This window comes from Chamaea fasciata, unplaced genomic scaffold (genome assembly GCF_029207755.1).
Source record: "Chamaea fasciata isolate MVZ Bird 193981 ecotype frontalis unplaced genomic scaffold, bChaFas1.0.hap1 SCAF_19, whole genome shotgun sequence".
Classification (NCBI taxonomy): domain Eukaryota; kingdom Metazoa; phylum Chordata; class Aves; order Passeriformes; family Sylviidae; genus Chamaea; species Chamaea fasciata.
In genome coordinates, this window is record NW_027094104.1 from 10,857,314 (window position 1) to 10,880,973 (window position 23,660).

A 23,660-nucleotide genomic window follows, 5' to 3' on the forward strand; every position below is an offset into this window, starting at 1 on the left:
GACGGCGATGGGGCAGCGATGGGGCAGCGATGGGGCAGCGATGGGGCAGCGATGGGGCAGCGATGGGGCAGCGATGGGGCAGCGATGGGACGGCGATGGGGCAGCGATGGGGCAGCGATGGGGCAGCGATGGGGCAGCGATGGGGCAGCGATGGGGCAGCGATGGGGAGCCCCGCCCCAGCCCGGCAGTGGAGGCTGTCAGCTCTCCTAAGCTCAGCTCAGGGGTCCCTGTGGGAGTTCCAAAAGCCTCCGCTCACAGAGTTCCCTGCTCCACGGACAGAGAAGCTGAGCGGGGAGTGAGGCAGCGGGCGCAGGATGAGGAGGAGGAAGGAGGAGCTGCCCCTGCCCGCTCCAGAGCTCGCCCGGAGGGAGGGATGGCCAGGCACCCGCAGGGGTGGATGTCCTGGGCCCCGAGGGATGGATGTCCAGGCACCCCGAGGGATGGTGTCCATGAGCCCTGCCGGGTCACCGGGCACAGAGCGGCGGAGGACGGGCAGGCGGCAGTTCCCCAAGGCCGCAAAGGCAGGGGAGCGGGACCACCTCATCCCGAGGGCGGCCGGTGGGGACGGGGACGAGGGCGAACGGGATGTGAACCAGCGGCGGCACCGGAGACGGGCACCACGGGCACCGGGGAACCGATACCGGGGAACCGACACCGGGGAACCGATACCGGGGAACTGATACCGGGGACCGGCACCGCCTAAGTCACGCCCCCTTCATCCAGGCCCCGCCCCTCTCCCCGCCCCTCGGACGACAGCGCCCCCGCCCCCGCTGGCTCTTGCATCACGCGCCGGCCCCGCCCCCCAGTCCCCGGATGAGGCGGCCCCGGCGGCGCGCGCTGCGGCGGCTGTGGCAGGGGATGCGCTCCGGTGAGCGGCGGGGCCCGGCCCGGCCCGGGGGTCCCCGCGGTGGCTCCGGCGGGCCGGGCCCGGCGCGGCGGGCGGGGGGCGCGGGGCGGGCGGGGAAGGGGCCGGGGGCGCTGCGGGCCCCGCTCCGCGCCGCGATTGGCCGGGAATTGACAACGGGGCAGGGCCCGCCCCCGAGCCGCGCCGTTGGCTGCGGCCGCGGCGACGCCGCCTCTCATTGGCTGCGGGCGCTGTCAATCGCGGCGCGGCCCCGCTCGGCCGCCGCCCTGCCCGGTTCCCCCCGCCGGGAGCGGGGCCGGGCCGGTTCGGCCGCGCCGGGGCTCGGGGCTGCCCCGGGCCCTGCCCGCCGCTCTGCCGCCCTCGGCCCCCGGCCTGCGCCTTGGGCCCTCACTGGCAGGCGGCCGGACGCGTGGTTTGCCTCTGTTTTCGTCAAATCCCTGATCGATCCTATGCCAGCGTCTTTTTTTGGGGAGGAAATTCCTGCCGGCGTTGGTGGTTGGATGCCGGCGTGGGCAGGGAGGTGCTGGTGGAGTCACCGTCCCTGGGGGTGTGCGGGGACGGGCCGGTGCCCTGCTGGGTGACACGGCGGGGCTGGGTCCCAGAGGATCTCCGAGGAATCCTGTCGTTCCGCGGTCTGTCGGGAATTGGGGCCGGTGGTTATCCGCCCTGCGAGCCCCGCCGTGTTCTGTCGTGTTCTGTCGTGACCCGGCTCGCAGCAGACGGGCTGGAAAGGACGCGCTGCCGGCGGGGCAGAGACCTTCCCCGGGGGCTGCCGGCGCACATCCCGCTCCTTCCCGGCGGCGGAGAGCCGTGCCCCCCGCCCGCGGCTCGGCTCCGCCGCTCCTTCCCCCCGCCGCTCTCCTGCCTCGCTCACAAGTGCTGGAGGGCACTTTGGGGTGCCTGTGGCGTTTGCTGCCCGAGAGGTGCTCAGATACAAGAAACTGCTGTAAAAGAATTCCTCGGATGCTTCTGAATTTTTTTTTTTCTTCCTTTACTTCCCCCCCCCCCCCCCCCCCAAGAAACAATTCCTGAGCACTGTGGAGGGCTGGTGGCCTTTGCAAGGTCAGTGTTTTGTTAGGGATGCCAGTAACTGTAAGAGGCAGAAGCTGTCCCAAGGCAGAAGAGAGGCTGGGGGGCTTTTAGGTGTTTTGGAAAGGGCTGCCCCAGAAAGGCAGTGGAGTCCCCATCCCTGGAGGTGTTCGGGAAGCTCCGGGATGTGGCTCTGGTTGACGCGGTGGTGATTAGTCAGAGGTCGGGTTGATGATCTCAGAGGTCTTTTCCAACCTGAGCGATTGTGGGCTTGTGTTTATTTATCGAAATGTCGGTTTGGTGTGTTGGCAGCGTGACTGCCCAGGCAGGCTGGGTGATGGTGGTGCCGGTTAGCTGTGGCTGCACAGGACGTGGCAGAGGTGGGCAAACAGTGTGGGTTTGGGATTAACAGTGGTAGGTCTGCCCTGGAAGAGATCCCCTGTCCTGTTTCCTGGCTGGATTCAGGGGAAAATCCTCTTCTTTTTTTTTTTTTTCCCCCCCCGACTCTTTAGATTTTGCAGATGCATTAAGATATTTCCTCATGTGGTGGAGAAGGACAGAGAAGAGAAAGGAAAATAAGAAAGTGGAGAGAAAGCACGAGACTGCTGATGTCTGTGACCTTGGTGTCACAAGGAATCTTGTCTCTGGACACGCTGCTGGCAGCAGGCTGCCAAGAGGTACAGCAACAAAGTGCACTTTTTGCCCTCAGTCCATTACAGTTGGGTTTGTTTCTTTTTGAGGTGCCAGGAAAGTCAGAGTGCAGAAAGGAAATGGTGTTTTTGCAGCCCTTGATGTTTGTGACACCACAAACATAATCGAGATCAACTGGAGAGTGTGTTCAGCAGAGTGCCTGCGCTGCTGCGCTGCCCTGACCCCGGGGCAAAGGCAGCTACAGCCATCAGAGCAGATTTTTCATGATGTGCTTGTGTCCCTCCAGGGCTCTTCTGTCCCCACAGCTCAGTGGAAGGTTGTGCTGGTTCCTTCTCTCCTGATCAGCACAGATTCTGGGGGGTTACTTTTAATATTCCTGCTGTTAAGTGCTCACTGCAGAGCCCCTCTCTGCTGGGGGCTGCTCTGTGGATGCCATTTTGGGAGGTATTTTTCAAATCCAATTTACTACCCCTGGCACTGGTAGAACTTCAGAGGTGTTAAAGCTGCAGAATTCAGTCCTTTTGGCAGAAATCCGTGCCGAGTGCTTTTCCCTTGGTCATTCTGTGGTGCCCAGAGGCATCTCGCCCTGCGGCCAGCGCCTTCCCAGGGGCTGTTGTCGGCAGGGTGGTTTGGGTTGCTGGGGTGGAGCCCTGGAGCTGTCCCTGGTGCAGGCTCTGTGCTGTGTGTGCCGCGGCCTCTCGGGGAAGTCACTGCTGCTGGCTGGGCGGCCCTGCCATTCCCCAGGGTTTAAAGGGAGAGCAGCTGGAGCTGGCTGCCTGGTCTCCAGAGGGTTCAGGTCCATGGCAGCCTGGGCTGGGTGAGGGTCAGAGCTCCTGTCACACCTCCCCAGCCTGCCCAGGAGGGAGCAGGGACAGGGCAGGGACAAGCATGTCCTTTCCACAGCCTCAGTTTCCTTCTCAGTTTGCTCTTCCTCCTCTCTGTGTGGGTTCATCCCTTTGGAGTTCCTGGGCACAGAGCTGGGAGCAAACTGTCCCCTTTCTCAGGCCAGAGTGTTCTGGGACATGCACATCTCCAGGAACCTTTCCTGCACCTCTGCAGGAGCTGAACCTGCAGCAGGAGCACCAACCTCTTCTTTATTAGTGAGGTTACTTGGGAAGGAGCAGAGGTCAAATGTCTGGAACTTCCCATCTTTGTGAAAGCAGCAAACATTTTTTAATGCAAAATTCTGATACTTCTGGTAGCTGTAGCTTGATTTCTGAGAAGAGGCTTTTTTGCATCAGTGTGTTTCAGGGCTCCTACCCCAGTGCTGGCTCACTCTTGGAGGGTTTCCCTGTGACTGGATATCAAATATTCACCAGACAGATGAGTCCTGGCCATGTGGTGCAGAGCAGCCATGTTATATTTGATTAATGAGGCTGTTGAGATAACGAGGCTTTGCTGTGTGGCGCTTGGTTTATCTCAAAGGCTCTTCTGAACTTGGCTCCAGGTTTCCTGCAGGTAGGAATTGGTTCTCTCCTGCGCTGCCCAAATTGGAAGTGCAGGATTGATCGTTGCAGCAGAGCGAGGAGCGTCGTGCTGACGCCGTGCTCGGTGACTTCCCTCCCTTCCTGAGAGCTCCCGTGCTGCTGTAAGAGAGGAGGAGGCATTTGTTGTGGTTCACTCGAGAACATTCAGTTCAAAAATAGAACTGCAGGAGAAGGTTCACTTCCCAGAGGTTGGGTTTGATGCGGGCACACATCCAAAGGCGTCTGGAAATCCGCCGGCTCCTGTTCCAGCCGTGAGCAGAACAAGCCCGAATTGATTGGTGAAATCTAACCCGTGCCTGCTGCTTGTTTGTTTCCCAGCTTCTAATAAGACCAGGAACGTTTTCTGCTCTGAGTTTTTGCTGAGGTGCTCGGGTTACCTCGCTTTGAGTCTTGGTTGGGTTCGCAGGGAAAAAATCAACAGCTCCGGGAGCTGGAGGTTTGCTCTTGGTCTGAGGTGGCGGAGAATGATGGAGACAAGATTTCTTCTGCTTTTCTGCCTGTGAATGAGCAAGAAGAGCTGGCTGTGGACAGTCCTGCTGTGCCTGGGTGGTGCCAGCACCGGGTGACAGCGTCGTCGCCTCCGAGGCGGGGGGACTGGCAGCCAAACAGGCACTTGGACGTCTTGTGATAGCCAGAGTGGCTCGTTATCTCGAGAACTGGAGGCCACATGTGAGCTTGGCAGAACTTCTTGATCGAGTCCTATTTGAGCTGGTTGCTTGTTTAATCCCAAAGGTCAGTGGACTTTTGTGGTGCCTTGGAGGGAGGGGGGATGAGCCAAGCGTAGCTGGGGGAGTCTAGCCCTGTGGCTGGTCCTGTTTCAGTGGCCTTGCTTTGCTTCTGCTGAATTTTTCATGTCTGGTGTCTGAAAATATTGGGCAAGTGGGATTGCGAGGAAGAAAGCCGAAAAAACGGCCTGTTCATGAAATAACATTCGTTCTCTTTATATGGCAGTGTTTATGAGCTGGTTTTAGATGGGAGAGCGTGAGGCAATTAAAATCGGGAGGAATTCTTTCTGCAGCCGCTGGAGATGCCGCAGGTACATCCAGGGTGAGTTGCGGCGCTCAGAGTCATCCCTGCCGTGACGTGTGAGGGGCTGAGTGACTCTGAGAGCAGGGAGGAGTGGATTCCCCACCGTGGGAAGGGGTGGGACCCAGCCCAGGCGTGGGGTTGGATTTCAGGCTGAGTGTTTTGGTCTTAGATTTCGTCCCGAGCTTCGCTGCGAGTCTCCCGTCACATGGAGAGCCCGGGGAGCTTTTTTAAGGTACCGTGTTCCAGTTCAGGCTGTGTCTGTGTTCTCATGGCTTAGCTGGGAGGTGGCTCCAGAGAGGTTTGGGGTTGGCCTTGGACGCAAGATTCCTTGAAGTGCTTGTAAAATGCTGTCTGCATGTTGGTTTGGGTACTTCTGGTGCATTCTTGAACCTTTGCCTCTGGTGATATCCCCAGGATACCGCTCCTCTCGTTTTAAGGATGCTTCCAAGGTGGGAAAACAGATCTGTCCTGTACAAACCCCTCTGCATTTAGACAAGCCCTTCACCTCCACAGCATGTGGGGTTTTTTTAGAGTCATTGCAGCGTGGAAAAGTTCTTTCCTTTTCACAGTGCAGAGTCGCTCTGTCCTGCTGACTTTGTCTCGGGGTGGGCTTGAAAGGAGCCCCGGTGTCGTGAGCGTAGTTCTTGTCTGGGAGCAGCCTTGGAGCTGGAGCTGTGCCCACGGAGCTGTGTTTTCCCAGGGCACTGTGTGAATGCTAAGCTGTGTTGGAATGAATTTGAGTGGGCAGCAGCATAAGCCTGCTCTCATTTTCCCTGGAAGACGCCGCTGCATTGTCTTGTCCGCTCCCTGAAAAGGCTCAGTGTTGTTTGTCAAAGGCCGGATTCTGCGAGCGCCACGTATGCGAAGGAGCCCTGAATAGGAAGGGCTGGCCGTGCTGGTTCTCAGCTCCTGACACGATTCCTGGGCTCGGGACAACAGGCACAGGCTGGGGCAAAGCAGGTTTTGTTAAACTCGTGGTGTTCCGTGGGCATCCTCTCTCCCACGCGTGAGCTGTGTGGAGGTGTCTGGTTGTGTCCTGGTGACTCCTGGGATCTGCTCTCTGCTTGCACAATCCGTGGTTTTGTGCCGGCATTCCGAGGGAACGGCCAAAGGTTGGTGGGGTGAAGGATTGTCCCGTGGCCACGTGTGTGCTGGGAGCAGGTTTGGAGGCTGTCAGCAGCTCCCAGGTTGATATTTTGGCTGTGGAGCACCGTGTTTGCAGGGTGTGTGCGAGCTCTCCATCCCTTCTCCTGCCCCCCCGTGTGACAAAAAGCGGGATGTGGATGCTGGTGTTGGCACCAGGAGCAGCCAGTAGATCCCAAATCCCTGCTGACAGCGTTAGGGATGGTGGGAGACATGGAGCAGGGGCAACCATGACCCCCCACCCGCTTCACCAGGGCAGGAGGAGAGAGTTGGAGAAGGTCTGGGTGTGTTGGGACGGAGCAGTTCCTGCCCAGGGCTGAATCTCCTCCCTCCAGCGTGTGAGAGGAGAAGGTGTTTGCACAAGGAGTGGGGGGCAGACACACCTCCTGTCCTCAGGAGCCCCAGGCAGCCCTTCCTGTCCCTGCCCTGCCTGCAGGCATCCCTTGGGTGTTGATTTCCAAGGGTGTGCCCCGTGTGAGCAGACAGGAAGGAGTCTTGTGCCTTATCTCAGCTGCTTCTAGGAAATGATGTAAGGTTCTTCCTTGTGCGAGCGTTTCTCTTGCCACATCCTGAGCTTGGCTGCTCACCTTCTGAGCTCAGCCCCTCTGGAGCTGCGGGAGCTGAGCCTGTCTTGTGCTTCATCTGATTTATTCTGGGATGAATGTGCTCCCTGCTGGTTTCCAGCCGCTCAGGGGAAGGTTGAAGGGATTTCTGGGAAGGTTGGCTCAGTGCTTGGCGAGTGCCTTGTGCTGGCAGTGGGAATCACTGTCCAGGAGCTGCTGGACACACCTGAGCTCTGGCAGGTGTCTGCTCCCACCGTGGAGCTGCAGCAGTTTGGGCAGGAATCCTGAGCTCCGCATGCACAGAGCTTGGGATTTGTCCCTGTGGCTGCCTTGGGAACGGCTGATGCAAGTGCTCCGAAAGAAAATCCTGTCTGCAGTTTGTGGTGGGAATGGCTCCACAGGTGCTCTTCGTTTTCTCAGTGCAGGAAAGGAAATTGGTTCCCCATCCGTTCTCCTGGGCAGTGTGAAGACCTGAGCCATGGCATGTTTGCTTCTGCGGCAAAGCTGTGCAGTTAAATAAACACTCTGGGAGGTTGGAGGTTGATTTTTGAAGTGCTCTGGATAAATTTGCTCTCGGTTGTGGCAGCTGCGAGCTCAGCTGGAGAGCCAGTGTGCCAGATCTGCCTCGCTGGGCTTGGCCTGGCTGCCCTCTGACGAAAGCATGGGATTGTTCTGGCCCACTTTTAGGTGTCAGAAATGTGGGTCACTGAGATACAGAGCACATTAGTGTGACAATTTTAGCCTGAGGGGACGGAGCTGGCCGGGAAGCGATGCCTGTTGGAGTGTGAAAGTCAGAACTTTGAGGTCAGCTCTTCTGATCAATGGGTTTGGTGCAGAGCGTTGTTCAGAGCTCTGCTTGGAGCACAGGGGAGGTTGGCTTCACCCTGTCCTTTCTCCTGGGTGGTCAGGACAGAATTTGAGGCTTGACTTTTTATGGAGAAAAAAAAAAAAAAAAGCCTTGAAGAGCTGTGGGGTTGCTTGGGGAGGGCTCAGCAATGCTGCATCTCCTGGCTGGGCTCTGAGCACTCTCCTGGTGCTGCTCCTCATTTTATCTCCTTCACCACCTCTGAGACCTGCTGTGTGCTGAGACCACATATAAAACCGTACAAAAAATGTGTTGGGTCGTGCTTCTTGTGCTGGCTGATAGCTTGGGGAGGTCCAAGGAAGGAGGATCCTCACGGGGAGGGGATCATCAGTACCTTGGTGTGGGAAACTTCTCCTCTGAGCCCCTCTGGGAACACTCCTCTGTGATGTCAGCATGTCCTTTATGGGAGAGGCTGATCTTCCTTGTGTCTGCTCCAGGGCCACGTGGAAAATTGCTGTTACCTGCATGTGACACCAGCAGGGCTGAGCCAGGACTTGCTGCAGGAAGAATAAATTGAGTTTTGATCTCCACACAGAGCTGTTCGTAGTTACCTCACTTGGGGTTTTCATCCTCCTTCCCCACTCACCTTTGCAGCTCTAAAAGCAGCTGTGGTGCACTCACTCTGTGCTGGCAGGAGGCAAAATATCTTAAAAATATTTAATGCAGTGGAAACTGGGAGCTGTAAATTTGAGTGTATTACCAGCCCTGGGCCCGAGTGGGCTTGTGGCACCAACTGGAGTTTGGGTGGCAGCTGCAAAATGCAACCAGAACTTCTGGTCTCACTTCAGGCTGCTGCGCAAGCACTTGCAGAGGCTGGGGAAAATCCTGGGGCTCGTTGGGGCAGGTCTGGGTGAGCCCTGGGAGGGGTTCTTGCCATCCTGGCCGTGGGTGCCAAGTCCTGGTGCAGCCCAGGATGGAGCTGAGGTTTTGGGGGTGATCTGGTTTTGGGTTTATCCTGAGTGTGTCCCTGTGCTGGTGTCCTGCAGGTCGTGTTGATCATGGACAGTGAAGAAATCCCTACTTTCTCGAGTCCAAAGGAGGAAACTGCGTATTGGAAAGAGCTTTCCTTGAAGTACAAACAAAGGTATTGTGGATTTGCAAGCTGAATTTGGTTCCTAATGATCAGAGCACTGTTTAATCTGCTCCTCTGCGAGGCCACACCAAGATGCTCATTAGACACTTGAGAGAAAACCTGTGAGAAGAGAATTCTGTGGAAAGGATTTCCAGCTTAAAAATTTCCATCTCTGTGGGAGCTGAGTGTTTCTTGCCCAGTGCCACCATGCCAAGGACTGCAGGCTATGTTTTGAGCATGTTTGAGCAAGAGCAGAGCCTTCTGATGATCATGTGCACCTTTGTGCAATTGAAGTGCTGCCTTAAGTGGTATCTTGATGTTTTATCATAAGAAGGCACCTTTGGGCTTGCCTTGTATCGTTCCTGTTCCCTCAAGCTCCTTCTAGTGGAATTACTGCCATGAGAAGTGGCTGATTTGGTGTCTGCTGCATTTTATTCAAGCGTTTCACAGCCCCTGGTCCTGCCTGTGCCTGTGCTTTGCATCTCTGGGGGGACACAGGGCTTTTTGTTACCAGAAGTGCCAAAAGCAGCTGCTCTCTGCAGTGGTGCTGTGCATCTGCAGGGATTGGAGGGCGGGCTGAGGGGTTTTGGGGGTTAAATCCCTCTCAAGCCCAAAGAGCCCAAGGGGCTTTTTTGGGTTTGGGGTTTTTTTGGGAGGGATGTGTTAGGAATGTGGAGAGGCCTGTCCGTGTGGAGAACCCTGAGCCGTTCCTGTGTGTCAGAAATTCCACCTGGGATACCCCTGGATGTGTTGTCACCTAAAGCCTCTGAGGTTTTCTCTGCTGCTTGCTCAGGGCTGAGCTATTACCTGCGGTAAAAATGCAAATTCAATAAGCAAAGTATGTGGAGTGGCTACTTCCAGTATTTAATAACTCTCAGTAGTTTGAGGTAGGCATGTCCTGCCTTCCTGACTCTGCAGGATTTTTACAAACTTTAATTATCCAGCTAGTGCAGAGGTGCAGAGACTGCCGTTCTCTCTTCGGTTTCTGACCAAAATCTGGTTAAATGCTTGCTTAATTCCTTGTCTGTTCCATAAAGTCTGCCAGCAGTGAGAGCTAATGGAGCCCAAAGTGCTGCTCAGGCTCCCATGAATCCTGTAAATAGCTTTGGTTCCACACAGCCATTCCAGGTGGCTGCTGGGTTTGATGTAAGAGAATTAATTTCCTTCAATGGCTCAGCTTAATGTCATTTCCCTGTCTCCCCGTTTGTCTTTTTCCCCTTGGAGGTCTGTGGATGACACTTAAGTGCTTTAAAACTCTCGTTTTATTTTAGAAGAGCTGCAGGTTTTGTTTTAACTGGGGAGCTGCTGGCTTTTCCACTGATGAAATCCTCTCCTTGCAGCTTCCAGGAGGCTCGTGAAGAGCTGGCTGAATTCCAGGAGGGAAGCAGGGAGTTAGAAGCTGAGTTGGAGGCACAGCTAGTGCAAGCTGAGCAAAGGAACAGGGATTTGCAAGCAGATAACCAAAGGCTGAAGTATGAAGTGGAAACATTAAAGGTAGGTTTTCTCTGTGGCAGTGTTGCTTTTCCTTTCTGCTACACCTTGGGTTTCTTTCTGGATCGTCTGGGCTGCTCTTGGGCACTGAATACCCAAATAAAAAAGGAGTTGTCTGCTGAAGATCCACACTGAAGCGTGGCATGTACCCCAAATAAGGCCAGGGACATTCGTGGCAGAATTTTTCTTGCTCACGTCACGAAGCTTGGTCCTGGAGTTTGTGCTGGTTTGGATCCCTGTGCCAAGGAGGAGCTTTATTTGTTCCGCAGGGAACATCAGCATAGCAACAGGGCACAACACAAGGGCTTTTGTCACCTTCCTTTGCAAACCAGGCTCTTGTGAGACCCCAAAGAAACCAGAAATTGGGTGATTTGTGCACGTCTTTCGGGGAGTCTCCACGTCCATCTGTGGAGCCAGGAATTGCTCAGGGATCTGCACGTGCAGAGGGTAGCTCCGAGTTGATGCCTCTGTGTTAACAAGTTCTTGAAATCTTGAGGAAGCATCATTTTGGGCTTATTTAGTGAAGACAGAGGTTTGAAATTCACCCAAGTGGAAGGAGGAGGGTTTATGGGGTTACTTTGTGTCTCCGGTCCCAGCTGTACTTGGTTGTGTTTGATGAGGGCGGTAGTTTCTCAGTGCCCTCAGAGGGTGTTTGGCCGTGAATTCCTCAGTCTTTTGAGGATGAGTCTGTGGGCCTGGAGGTTTTGTGGCAGATTCAGTGGCCCATGTTTTGCTCAGGGACACATCAGGGAATTTCTGGTGTCGGGGTGGGCGCTGCCCAGGCAGCAGCACGGAAGGGGAGGCTGTGCAGTTGGATTTCTCTCTGCCCTCCTGGAGCAGCTGGCAGTGCAGGCGGTGGGGAGCAGATGCAGGGATGCAGCCCTGAGAGGCAGCTGTGCCGTGGGGACGTGGCTGGGATTTTGTACCGTGGCCAGCTCTGATGTTCACAGCCTGTTCCTTCTCCCTCTCCAGTTTCTGCTCTGAATTAGCAGTGCTCCCAAAGCAGCATTCTGCGCACAGAGTGATCCTTTCTATCCCCTTTTCGTGCTGGTCGCTTGGCCAGTGCCAGCTGCTGATTGTTTATCTCCCTGTTCCTTGTTTCAGGAGAAGCTGGAGCACCAGTACGCCCAGAGTTACAAGCAGGTGTCGTTGTTGGAGGACGACCTGAGCCAGACAAGGGCCATCAAAGATCAGCTGCACAAATATGTGAGGGAGCTGGAGCAGGCCAACGATGACCTGGAACGCGCCAAGAGGTGAAGGCTGCAAACCTCCTCTTCCCTTGCAGCTTGCACCACCAAGATCTTTGCTTTGCTGCTCAGCTCGAGCATTTCATTGTTCCTCTAAGGGAAAACAACAATCAGAAAAATCCCAAACGCCCCCAAGCCTTTGGATTGTTTGCCCGGTGCCCCTCACCATCAGCAGGAAGGGCAGTGGCACAGTGTGGTTTGTGAAGAACAAGCCCAGAGCCAGCCAGGCCACTGCTCTGCCCTTGGTACCCCCAGCTAAGTGACTGATGTTTGTGGTCCTGCTGCCTCAGAGCCCCTTTGAAGTCGGGAGCTGCTGCTTTCCGTAGTCCCTGTTGAAGCAAAGAGGCCCAAGGAGTCTCCTGGTCCCTTGCAGAGCAGCTGGAGGCAGCGATCCTGCCCTTCCCAAGGGCCTGGAGTGAGCAGGCTGCTGCTGGGAACGCCCAGTTTGGGCGGAGGTCGTGCTTCCCTTCTGCTGAGTGGGAATTCTGCCACTCTGGGAGAGCAGGAATGAGCCTCTGGCTATCTGGAAAACAGATCTGAGAGCCCAGGCCCTGTTTGCACAAGGCTCTTAAGCTGATTACTCACTTTTGACGCTGATTTGGGGCGGATTTGGGCCTTGGGTCATGGTCCCAGTGCTCTGCTGCCCACCTTGGCTGGCCTGTGCCTGTGCAGAGCCCCACCTGAGCTGGGGCACTGAATAATGCATTGCCTGGGGAAAAAGGAGCTGGCTGCTCTGGGCTGGCTCTTTCCCACATCTCTGAGAGCCAGATGCTGTCCCGTTCTTCTCCTCTTTCCCCCCTGTTCTTTGGAGTTGATCACTCCTTGTTAAGAAACATTTCCACGGCTTTCAAATGCTTCCCTTGAACGCAGCCCTGCCACCATTTCCCTTCTGCTGTGCTTTTGAATGAGCTTTTATGCTGGCTGAGCTGAAGAACCTAATATTCTGGGTTTTTGTTTCTAGGGCAACAATAGTTTCATTGGAAGACTTCGAACAGAGGCTGAACCAAGCTATTGAGAGAAATGCGTTTTTAGAAAGCGAGCTGGATGACAAGGAGTCCTTGCTGGTCTCTGTACAGAGATTAAAGGATGAAGCAAGAGGTATGGCTGGTCTGGTTGGTTCTGGGGGCTGGTGCAGGGTTGGTTTGCTAAAAGAGACGTGCAGCAAGCAAAGCTCATGTTTCTAGGAAGCCTCACATGATGAGACTTGAACTGGATGCTTCAGGTTTTACTGGCAGCGCGTTCTTTGTATGTCCAGTGTAGCCAAAGAGAAAAGTTTCCTCATTTAATAATTCAGAATAAATAATTTAATTTAATCATTCAGAATTAATACTAGATGAATTCAGGGTTTTTAACACCAAAATGCTCTGCAGATATAAGAGAACTGGTGGCTTCAAAAGTTGCTCTTGCTGTGGGTTGATAGGAAGGGAAAGCACAGGAGGTGGGAAATACAGGATAAATGGTCAAGTAACTCTTTAAAACATCTCTCCTGGGTTCCTTCTGAGCCCCTTGGAAATTGCCTCAAATGTATTATTTCAGATATTCTGGTAAAGGCTGTTTTCACACCCGTGGGAGATGTTTGGGATGGTGTTCTGGGATGAGATGGGGAGCTGGGAATTCCCCGGTGGGTTTCACACTGAGGATGCCGGGGAAGCATTTTTACTGCTGGTATAAACTGATTCCTCTAACAGTGGAGGTGATCTGCTCACGAGCCTGTGCCAGCCAGTAAATGTGCTTTAGAGGCTGGTGGTTTGCAGCTTTGTTACCTAAATGAAGCTTTCTCAAATATTTCCTCGTTTAAGGCCTGGACCTGAGTGTAAGAACACACCTGACAGCAGGCTGGGACTTTTTGTTGGTGTTCTCCCTTATGAACCTTTTTTTTAAGCAAGTTTGTGCCCCAGAAACTGGGAACTTCATCGGGAGCACAGGGATTTTTGTAATAAATATGAAGAAAGACAGTTCTGTATTGGAATTTGAGATTAGGGCAATAAAAGTGGAAAAAGCAGCAAAACCCAGGGGGCTGTTTTCTAGAACACTGGAACAATCAGCAAAACAGACATCTTGTTTCTCAGATGAGTCATTTGGACATTTTTAGCATTTGTGAGTTTTTCCCCCTGGCAGCAAGCAGGAGCAGTAGCCTCTAACAGAACTGGTACTGTCAAACTCAGATATGACATTTCTGATTGAACAGCCTCAGATCCTCTTCTGGGAGCCCAGACAGATTTTCACTTCAGCTCTGCTGTTTCGCCTAAAATCAGCTCTGTTTGTTACAGCTTCAAAGCTGTGATGTGCAGTTAATTTTGCTTTTATACCAGATTGAGGCAACGAATAGGAGGAGGGTCTGTGAAAACGAAGTTGCTCTGCCCAAAAAGGAACAACTCACTTTGTAATGTTCGTTTGCACCTTCCTGAGGGTTTGAGAGATCCGTGGCTGGGCTGTGCTGGATGTGGGAATGTCCAAAAGCTGGGGAAGGGGAAGGGACAGGGTAGGGGTGAGCTGCAGTCTGGGGAGGAGGTGAGAATAAAACCAGGCTTTTCTAAAGCCCGTCCTTTGGACTGCCCTCCAGTCTGCTCTTGCACTTGTCAGGGCATCAGGAAACTGGATGCAGCCCTTGCACTGCCTTTGGCTCGTGTGGATTATGAGCTGGGAGCAGAACGTAGGGAGTGGGAAGCACAGGAAAGGATCCTTGCTCTGTTTTTCCCAGCTGTGTCTGAGCAGGGGCTGGGCTCAGCAGCTGCAGTTTGGGTAACGTGGAGCTCACACTGCAAATGGGGGGAAATCCTAAGGGAAATCAGCTGCCCCCATGGCAGGGACGGGGAGCTGTGTGGGGCAGGCAGGGAGGGCTGTTTGCTCCCTCCTGTCCTGGGTGGGATGGGATGGGATGGGATGGGATGGGATGGGATGGGATGGGATGGGATGGGGTGGGATGGGATGGGGTGGGATGGGGCTGCTCTGAGGCGTGTCCCCACTGCTGGAGGAAGCAGCAGCAGGCACTAACCCGGCAGGATTGTTGGGAATTGTCTCCTGCTGCCCCTCCCAAACGAACAGAGGGAGTGTTTGTGAGAGAATCAATCACTAATACAGGATTTTGTGGTTTTTTTTTTCCTTCTCCCACCCCTCAGACCTACGGCAGGAGCTGGCTGTGAGGGAGAGGCAGCAGGAGGTGACCAGGAAATCAGCGCCCAGCTCCCCCACGCTGGACTGTGAGAAGATGGATTCAGCTGTCCAGGCCTCGCTCTCCTTGCCAGCTACACCCGTTGGAAAAGGATCAGAAAATAGTTTTCCTTCCCCAAAAGGTACCAGGCATAGGGATGGGGCTCGGCTGTGCTCCTTAGGGGAGTGTGGGTCTCACACTTCCGTGAGGTGTGTTGGAATCCCGGGGCAGCGTTCCAGGAGTAGATGGCTTGGGAAAGGACAGTGGAGCTCAGACACTGCCTTTGGGGCCAGGCAGGGGGTCGCACTCTGCTGTGGGGCCCTGAAGGGATTTGGGAATGCAGGGAAGTGCAGGCACTGATAATTCTGCTCAGATGATCCAATCCTGATCAATTCTGCTCGGATGTGCAGCAGCAGTGGTGGGTGAGCAGGGTCAGGAGTTTGGAGTCTCTGTTACCACACTGACTTCTCAGGGCTGCTGTTTCCTCCCTGAGGCACTGGGATCTTACTCCAGCCCCTTTTCCCATCTGGAAGGCTCTGGACAGTCCAGGGGATTAATCCTGGATTTTTTAGATGAGGAGGAGTGGGTTGCAGAGGGAGCTCGGGCTGGATTAGATGGATTGCAGTCAGTGGCCTTGCAGATGGAGAGTGCATGAACTCTGCTTGGGGGGAACCAGGGCAGTGGGCAGGAATTAAGCTTTATCATTTTCCCTGCCCAGTGATCCTGCAGCTGCTGTGGGTAATTGCATGAAATGTCTGCAGCAAGACTGTAGATACGTTTGGGTTCTTTTTTTAATGCAGAAGCTGTTGTATTTAAATGTTTTCGAAACCTGAACTGTGGAGGGAGTGAAGTAATAAGATGTGTCTGTGTTTTCTGTGTTTGCAGCTATACCAAATGGGTTTGGTACCAGCCCACTGACTCCTTCAGCTCGAATATCTGCACTCAACATCGTGGGAGATCTGCTACGGAAAGTGGGGGTGAGTGCTCTGAGCTCTGGGCTCTCCCTGGGGCTCCTGTCCTTGTGCTCAGGCACAGCCTTGGCCTGGAGCTGCCAGATCATCCACATTCACTGCTTAGTATTGGATAATGCATTTTTTATTCACATTGTTCTGATTTTCAAAGCCTGATCCTATGGTTCTGATCCAGTTTGGGGGTGACAAAATCCGTATTCGGAATAAAAAATTTTTCAGGTGCTGGGTTAGGCACTGTCAGCTTGTTCTTACCTTAAGTGGGCCTGCAGCATCCTCTGTCAGGAGCTCAGGTGAGGGAGGAGCTGGGCTCACCCTGCCAGGGTCTCCTGGTGGGAGATCTGCCACAGATCCTGAAAGCAAAACCAGCCTTGGGAACAAATGAGGAGAAAGCCAAATGCTCCCATCTGTGGTTGGTGGGGAAGTGAAATGCGTGAGCCTTTAAAGGGATTACGCTGTAAGCAGGGAAGAAGTGCTTTAAACATCTGTTGCAGTGTCGTTCAGGACCCAGGCTCTCCTCTTGGAAAAAGAAACGGCTTTGGAGCTCCCAGGAGCCTGTGGATGAGCCGGGCTGGTTTGTGTGTGAGCAGAGCCCGGGGGAGCTGTGGCTGGCCGTGCCCTGTGCTGTGTAACCACGCCGAGCCTGGCGGGAGCTGCAGTACAGACAGTTGTGTTAGCAAAGCTGGAACGCGAAAAACCGCCTGGCTGCTCCCATTTGGAGGCAGCCGTGCTTTGAAAGGGCAGCAGGACGGCCCGGGGTTAGCAGTGACACGTTTAAAAGGGGATCATTGTGAGTAAGAGTCTGCAGGGGATTTAGGGAGCTTAGTGACAATCCCGTGTGATTACTCTGCAGGGACAGGAAATGCCAAATAAGCAAGCTGCTCCCCCAGCCTGCCCTGAGCCACAGCTGGGCCACTGAGCCCCAGCTCAGGCACTGCTCTGGGGACAATTACAGGGTGCCCAGGTCCTCTGGGGTTTGGCCGTGCCTCATCCCAAGCTTTGCCCTCCTTGTCCCTGCAGGAAGTTTCCCCTCTGCTGCCCTGCCTTGGACAGGGAATCCTTGGCTCAGATCACAGGGAGCAACCTGGGACACCCCGAGGTACCCACAGCTGCCTGGACAGTCCCTAAATAAACTTCCATCCCTAAATAAAGCTCCTGGGAGTGTGCACAGGGTTCACTTACCCGTGGCAGCATGGCAGTGCCCTGTGCATGGAATATTGTGTGCAGAGCAGGCCAAACCCCACATCTGGGGAGGTGAATTCCAGTTTGCGGTGTTCTGGACAGCCCCGTGCCCAAGGGGGTGTGAGGAGTGAGGACTTTGTGCTACACCACAGGGATATTCAGGATAAAGTGGATCTACACCACAGGGATATTCAGGATAAAGTGGATGCCCAGCCTCTGATGGTGGCAGAAAGGGCAGGTGATGTTGTGGAGTGAAGGAGAGAATCAGGATGTTGCTCCTCCTTCCAGGAGTCACTGTCACTTTACAGAGGGGGGGAAGAAACTTCACCAGGTCTGTTTGGAAGGGTGGCAGTGAAGCTCTGGAAATTGACTTTATTTTGGAAGTCAAGATGAAGGAAGAACTTCCAGGAGGCATTGTCCTGGTGGAAAAACCAACTTTCCAAATGCACAGTTCCTCTCGTAGCTTGAGGATTCTGCTTTGGGCTCTCAGTCTTCTGATCAGTTCAAGGCAGCTGCTGAAGCAAGAAGTTTGGGGAACTTCTGCTAGGATTTGACTTCCTTATCTTGGGTAATTATTTCAGAGTTCATCTCTCTAGAATCTGAGCCCTCGTGGAGCTGAGTAATGTCTGGCAGTCTGCATCAGCATCTGTGTGTTTCCTCTGTGGTGGGGTGACAGAGGAAATGACAGCTTTGTTCCCATTTTTTTTTTGCCAAGGGTGATCACACTGCAGCCCTGCTCACGGCAATCAACGAGCAGCAAAATACTTCCTCTTAATTATTAACTTTTTTAACGCTTTTTTTTTTTTTTTTCCCCTGTCACAGGCCTTAGAATCCAAATTAGCTGCTTGCAGGAATTTTGCCAAGGACCAGGCGTCACGGAAATCCTACATTTCAGGGAACGTCGGCAGCGCCGTGATGGGCAGCAGCAGCACAAAGTACCCACACCCGGGGCACACGTCCTTCTTTGACAAGGGGTGAGTCAGGGCACAGCTCTGCCCTCCCTCGGGCAGCGACACCTGGGGCACTCCTCATGCCTTGCTTGTCCTCAGCCCACCACGGCTTTCAGCCTGTAGGAGAAACAGCTCGTGGGGCAGAGAGAAAAGCAGGTGTGGGGGGTGGCAGTGCCAGTCCTGCCCCGTCTCCTGGGGGCTGTGACCAAGCCCAGCAGCGAGGAGAACATCTCAGCTCAAGCCCTGCACGCTCTGAGAGCATCTCAGGAGCGCAGGAGGGGCTGCCAGGGCCGCGGGTGTGCTCTGGGGAAGTGCCGAGCCACTCCTGGAGATTCCCCGGCAGCAGCTGAGGGCAGGCAGGGCTGTTCCCTGGGAGGGAGGGAGGGAAGGAAGGAGTCCTGGCTGCTCACACCGCTCTGGGATGGAGGGATGGACCGTTGGTGGTGGAACTGTGGCTCCTCCGTGCCGGGAGCCGGGGTTGCCTTCCTGGGAGCAGCAGCCCCGCGTGTCTGCCGTGCTCAGAGCTCCCTCTGGGATGTCGGCAGTGTGTCTGCGCGGGGCTTTTCCCCAGCCCCTCACACCCACCGGGTGCCCAGAGGTGGGGAGCGCAGAGTTCTCCAGTGGGCTGGGGGCAAACACCCCTCCGTGCTCCCATCGTGTCATCCGTGCAGCGTCGTGCTGATACTCGGCACTGCCCCGGTCCCACGTTTATTCTGGGGAATGAAAGGAGCTGTTTCCAAGCTGGAAGTGCCAGAGCAGCCAGCTGAGCTCCCCGCACTCATCCTCAGCGGGGCTGTGGGGGAGCAGGGCAAAGCTGCACCTTAAAAGCTGGCACCGAGAGCCTCCGGTGTTTGGAAAGGGAGAATTCAGAGCCTGAAAGTCACGTGCAGGTCAGCCTTTGGGGCTGTGTGTGCTGCAGGCCTGGGGGCTCTGCATCCCCGGGAAGTGCTGGGGGATTATTCTGAGGGCCTGTACTGAGGTGTGCGGTGACAGATAAGCTGATGGCTCCGTGGCGCGGGGGTCACCGTTAATTACGCAGATTGCAATCAGCTCCCTATCCGGGCTGGCTGCCTGCAGGGAGGAGCAGGCTGGGGCTGAGGGGGGGAATGCTGCAGCAGGGCCGGGGGTGTTGGTGGGCAGGAGAAGGGCTGCAGGTGTCCGTGGGCTGACCTGCAGGATGCTGCAGGCCCCGGTGTGCTGTCCTTGTCCCCTTCAGCCCGTGTGCTGTCCCTTCAGCCCGTGTGCTGTCCCTTCAGCCCGTGTGCTGTCCCTTCAGCCCGCGTGCTGTCCCTTCAGCCGCTCCTGGCTGTGCCCATGCCCCAGAGCTGCTGAGCAGAGCCTGGCTGGGCCCGGGGAGCTGCACTGGGGGCTGAGCCCGGCCCAGGGCGGTGTGCCGGGGCACTGGTGGGCGTGACAGTGACCCTGCCCCGGGTGTGACAGTGACCCTGCCCCGGGTGTGACAGTGACCCTGACCCAGGCGTGACAGTGACCCTGCCCCGGGTGTGACAGTGACCCTGACCCAGGTGTGACAGTGTGACCCTGCCCCGGGCGTGAGTGTGACCCTGACCCAGGTGTGACCCTCATCCAGGTGTGAGAGTGACCCTCATCCAGGTGGGAGTGTAACCTTGCTCCAGGTGTGACTCTGATCCAGCCATGAGTATAACCCAGCTCCTAGTGTGACTGATCCAGGTGTGAGTGCAGCCCTGTTCCAGATGGGAGTGTGACCCTGCTCCAGGTGTGACTGGCCCAGGTGCGGTGCAGCCCTGCTCCAGGTGTGACTGGCCCAGGTGCGGTGCAGCCCAGCTCCAGTGTGCAGCCAGGGGCAGCCGGGGGCTGGGTGCTGGGGCTGGCTCCGAGGTAACTCACCCCATGCTTGCAGCTCTCTTTGCTCTCCTCCTCCGGCCAGTTTGCTGGCTGAGGTACCTGAGGCATCCCCCGCTCCCGTCGAGGCTGCTCTCTGCCCTCAGAGGGGAGCAGGGCAGCTTTGGGGGCGCTGGAGCCCAGCAGGGCTCACCGCAGAGCCTGGCTGCAGAGCAGGAGCCAGGCTTTGCCTGCTTGTTCAAAACTGTCTGCTGTAAGATCAGTCTCCTGCAGATGTGTCCCTGCAGGTTCCGTCCCGATGCCAGGGAATGGCGGAACAGCACCTGAGGATGGTCCTCAGGATGGGCACTTGGTGGTTTTGCTGTTGTAATTATTGTTAATTGGTCGTCGATGTCGGTTTTGTCCGGGGACCGGAACCGCTCTGGGCTCGGCCGGGCCCTGGCGCTGGGACAGCCGGCCTGAGGTGCTCGTTCCCCTCGTGCAGCGTCCTCGCAGCTGCTGGCTGTTCCTGGTGACGCTTGTGAGTCCCCGGGGCTTTGTTTGAACGAACCGAGCTGAAGGGGAATGTGGGAAGTGCCTGTGCTCACACCCAGCAGCCAGAGCTGTCTCTGCACACCAGCCTGGGCGATCTGGGGCTTTTCTCAGCCCCTGCTCCACCTCCTTTGGAGGTGTCCCCGGCAGGGAGGGAGCTGTGGGTGGCCCAGGTGCGCTGCTCTCTGTGTGTTGAGCTGTTTTGCCCACGCGGAGCTCGGCCAGCACGGGGTTGCTGAGCTCTGGGTGAACACCTTTGCTTGGCCGCAGCTGCCGCCTCGAGGGTCGTGCTCAGCCACGCGGTTTTTGTGTGCATAAACTTTCCCTTTCTCTCCACTAGGCGTGAGAAGGTGATTTTCCCCACCTTGGTCATGGGTAAATGAATTCATTTGTGCTGATCGGCTGCATGTGGTGTAACCCGGGGCTTGGGGCAGCTCTGGTAACTGCACGGGGGAGTTTGTAGTGCCACACACTAATGGGCTCTGACCGCAGCCCGAGGCTGCACCTGCTCCTTCTCCCGACTCCAAATAAACCTCTCTGCTGCTGTGACCTGTCGCAAACACACGCCTGAGTGCTGCTTGCTTCCTTCACCTCTAATATTTGGAACGGAGTGCACGTTTCTGGTTGAGCTGGTCACAGCAGGGGTGCAGGGGCAGCGTGGCTCCATGCAGGGAGCTCAGCGGAGGGTTTGCCCTTCGGTTGGGATTTTCCTTCAGCATCCTGTGCCTCCGGGCTTGCTGCTGTGCAGTGCTGGGCTTGTTGGCTGACAGGAAAGCAACCAAGGGCACCGACGGCTGGGAGATGATGGCCAGGGCGAGAGCAGGGAGGGGACAATGAGGGTGGGGACAGCAGTGTCCCTGCTCAGTGTCACTGTTCCTGCCCAGCACAGTTCCAGGTCTCCAAGTGTGCTTTGCCAGCTCCATTTCCCCTTCAGGCCAGGCTGTTCAGCCCCACAAGAACCTGCCGCCGAGGATTTGTGGGATGCTTCGAGCTGAGGGAGCCTTGGGCACGGGGTGCCAAGTAGAAAATACAGCCTGAAATGCAGTTCAGTGAGCCCAGATGGGTAATCAGGGCACAGGGTGCTTGGACATGGGCACAAAGCCCGTGGCACTGCAGGGACAGGCAGAAACATCCCTGGGGGACACTGCAGGGACGTTCCAGCAGGGAATGCTGCTCCTGGCTCTGTCTGGAGCCTTGGTTGGTGGGAATCCCAGCACAGGCACCGCGGAGTGTGCTGGGGTGCTCCGAGGGGCAGGAGCAGGAGTTAATTAAGCTGGCTGGGGTTAATTGCTGTGGGCAGGAGGCTCCAGACCCCTCCCAGAGCTGCCCTGGGAGCTGGGGCACAAGAGCTTTTCCCAGCTCACTCCTGGAGGCTTAGGCAGGACTTTCTGTTGGTTGTTTCTTACACTTGCTGTGTTTAAGGTATTTTCCTTTCGTTCTGCTGCTCTCTCCCTTCTCTCTCCCTTACCACCCGAGAGCCCGGGCTGGGCAGAGCCCTCCCTGAGCTCAGCCTTGGTGCCAGCTCTCAGTGTCCCCCAGGCCGGTGCCTTTTGCTGTGGCCCGGCAAATCCAGGCTGCTGGAAAGAAAGGCAGAGCTGGGGAGGTGCTGCAGAGCTGGACAAGGAGGCAGGACCTGCTGGGGCTGCTCCCCCTCCCTGGGCTGCTCGGGGGGAATTCCATCGCTCCTGGGGCTGGGCTGGGGCCTGGAGCTCCTTACAGATGTGTCAGAGCACAGCTGGAAAGGCTGCTGGCCCCGCAGGCTGCTGCCCCAGCCCGCGGGGCAGGGACAGGGAGGGGACAGCCCCACTGTCTGCCTCGGGCTCTGGGGCCACTCGTGACAGTCCCCTGGGCCGGGACGTGGCAGCTGCGGCACCGGGATGAGCCCCGAGGCGGCGGCCGGAGCTGCCCCGGTGCTGCCCTGCCCTGCTCCCGGCGAGGAGGAGGAGGAGGAGGAGGGGGGAGCAGCGGGGTCAGGGATGGAGCTGCCAGGGAGGGACAGCGGTGCCCCGCCTGCCCTTCCCCACCCTTCCCCGCCCTTCCCTTCCCCGCCCCGCCCTGCCCTAACGGGGCTGTGTCTCGTTCCCAGGGCAGTGAACGGCTTTGACCAAGGCCCCCCCGGCCTGGGGGGCTCCCGACCGTCCTCGGCGCCGGGGATGCTCCCCCTGAGCGTGTGAACCCGCGGGAGGCCGCACTCGGACGCTTTTCTCAGCTCACCTCGACAAGAACTGCTCCCGCTCCCTCCCCATTCCCGGCCCGGTGGAACGCGCCCCCGAGGGGCGGCCCCCAGCCCGCGGCCCTCCGTGTCCTGTCAATACAGTTTGTTTTCTGCTGTCGCTGTAGTGGACGTTCTCTGCCCCGGCCCCACGGGCTGCCACCCTCTGCTGTGCTTGGGGACACCGAGTCCTGCTGTGCCTGGGGACACCGACTCCTGCTCTGTCTGGGGGCCAGGCCAGTCTCACCCCCTTGGCTTTCCCTCTCCTCTCCCAGCTCTGACAGAGCCCTGGCTGCTCCTCGGGCAGGCTCCGCTGGCCCTGTCCCCTCCCAGGCCCGCAGCTGCTGCTCCCAGCCCTGGTGGCAGTGCCCTGGGCGAGGCCAGGGGTGGCGCTGGGGCCCCGGCACTGTCTCAGGGGCAGCTGCAGCCAGGGCAGGCGGAGCAGGGCAGGGCGGCCCCGTCCCCATGGGCGCACACACGGAGCCGGGCCCCTCGGTGGCAGCACACTGGGGTGCCCGTGCAGACCCCGGACGGGGTGGGCAGGGCTGTGCCCCCAGGGCTGCCCCGCAGCTCGCTGGCCCTGCTGGGCTCCGTCCCTCACCCCGCACGCAGCCAGCCCGGGGAGCTTTAGGAAGCTGCTGCTCCCCCCGGCCCCGAGAGCCGCCTGCCCGTCGCCCCCCGCGCTCTAGGACGGGGCTGTGCAGCCTCTGCGACGCTTTGGGGCGGCTGAACCACGTCTGTGTGGTTTCCCTGCCCGTGTGCCTCAGAGTCGGTGGATTTTTCGACTGAAGCAGCAAATGGAGCCCGGGGTGGAGCTGAGGGTGCAGCAGCCGTCGTGCCGGGGCTCTGCAGCTCCCAGGTGGTTGAGGTGCAAACGCTGAGAATCAAACCCCGCTGGCCCGGCAGGGGAGGTGGGATTGTCCCTCTGCCATTAGGGTTTGTATGGTCCTTCCTTCCTGTGCATCCTCTGCTGCATTTGACTGTTTACATTTGTTTTCTTGTACATAGATTTGTAAACATAATACCTTTGCCTGAGGTCTTTGTACATAACTTGGGCTTTGTAGCTTTATTTATTCAGCCTCTCTCTGGCATGTTTCCGTAGGATGTACGTTCCACCCTGGTGCCACTGACATGATGTGGTTTCAAAAGAATGAAAACAAATGAGAGTAATCTTCCGAAAATAAAGTTCTTTTAATGTGGAATCAGTGGATTTTGCAGAACCAGTGGCCGTGGCTCTTACTTTGTCCCGTAGGGTTTTCTGCCAAACCCCAGGGAGGGGCCAATGTTCAGGCAGTGCCACTTTATCCCACAGCCTTTCCCTTGGGAATGCTGCTCAGTTTGGGCACAGGGGCACGGGCACAGCTGGGGAAGTGCTGGAAGCCTCCAGCTGCCTTCCGGGGGAT

The 23,660-nt window shown here is 56.7% G+C and overlaps 1 protein-coding gene across 9 annotated transcripts; it reads left to right on the forward strand.

The window, feature by feature from the left end:
- The first annotated feature begins 786 nt into the window (after positions 1-786).
- NDEL1 (nudE neurodevelopment protein 1 like 1) lies at positions 787-23,477 on the forward strand. 9 transcript variants are annotated; one of them, XM_066200247.1, is made up of 12 exons: positions 3,840-4,764; positions 4,984-5,068; positions 5,231-5,293; positions 8,619-8,716; positions 10,045-10,198; positions 11,300-11,448; positions 12,404-12,540; positions 14,562-14,735; positions 15,479-15,570; positions 17,566-17,717; positions 20,386-20,420; positions 22,132-22,220. In XM_066200247.1, the coding sequence occupies exons 2-12, from the start codon at positions 5,060-5,062 to the stop codon at positions 22,137-22,139; spliced, it is 1,071 nt and encodes a 356-aa protein (XP_066056344.1). In that variant the 5' UTR covers positions 3,840-4,764; positions 4,984-5,059; the 3' UTR covers positions 22,140-22,220. The 9 variants fall into 9 exon arrangements, with proteins under 9 accessions (XP_066056346.1, XP_066056341.1, XP_066056342.1 ...); XM_066200246.1 differs by lacking the exon at positions 20,386-20,420 and having other exon boundaries at positions 3,847-4,764; positions 4,984-5,079; positions 22,132-23,477; XM_066200242.1 differs by lacking the exon at positions 20,386-20,420 and having other exon boundaries at positions 3,847-4,764; positions 22,132-23,477.
- Positions 23,478-23,660: the final 183 nt, after the last annotated feature.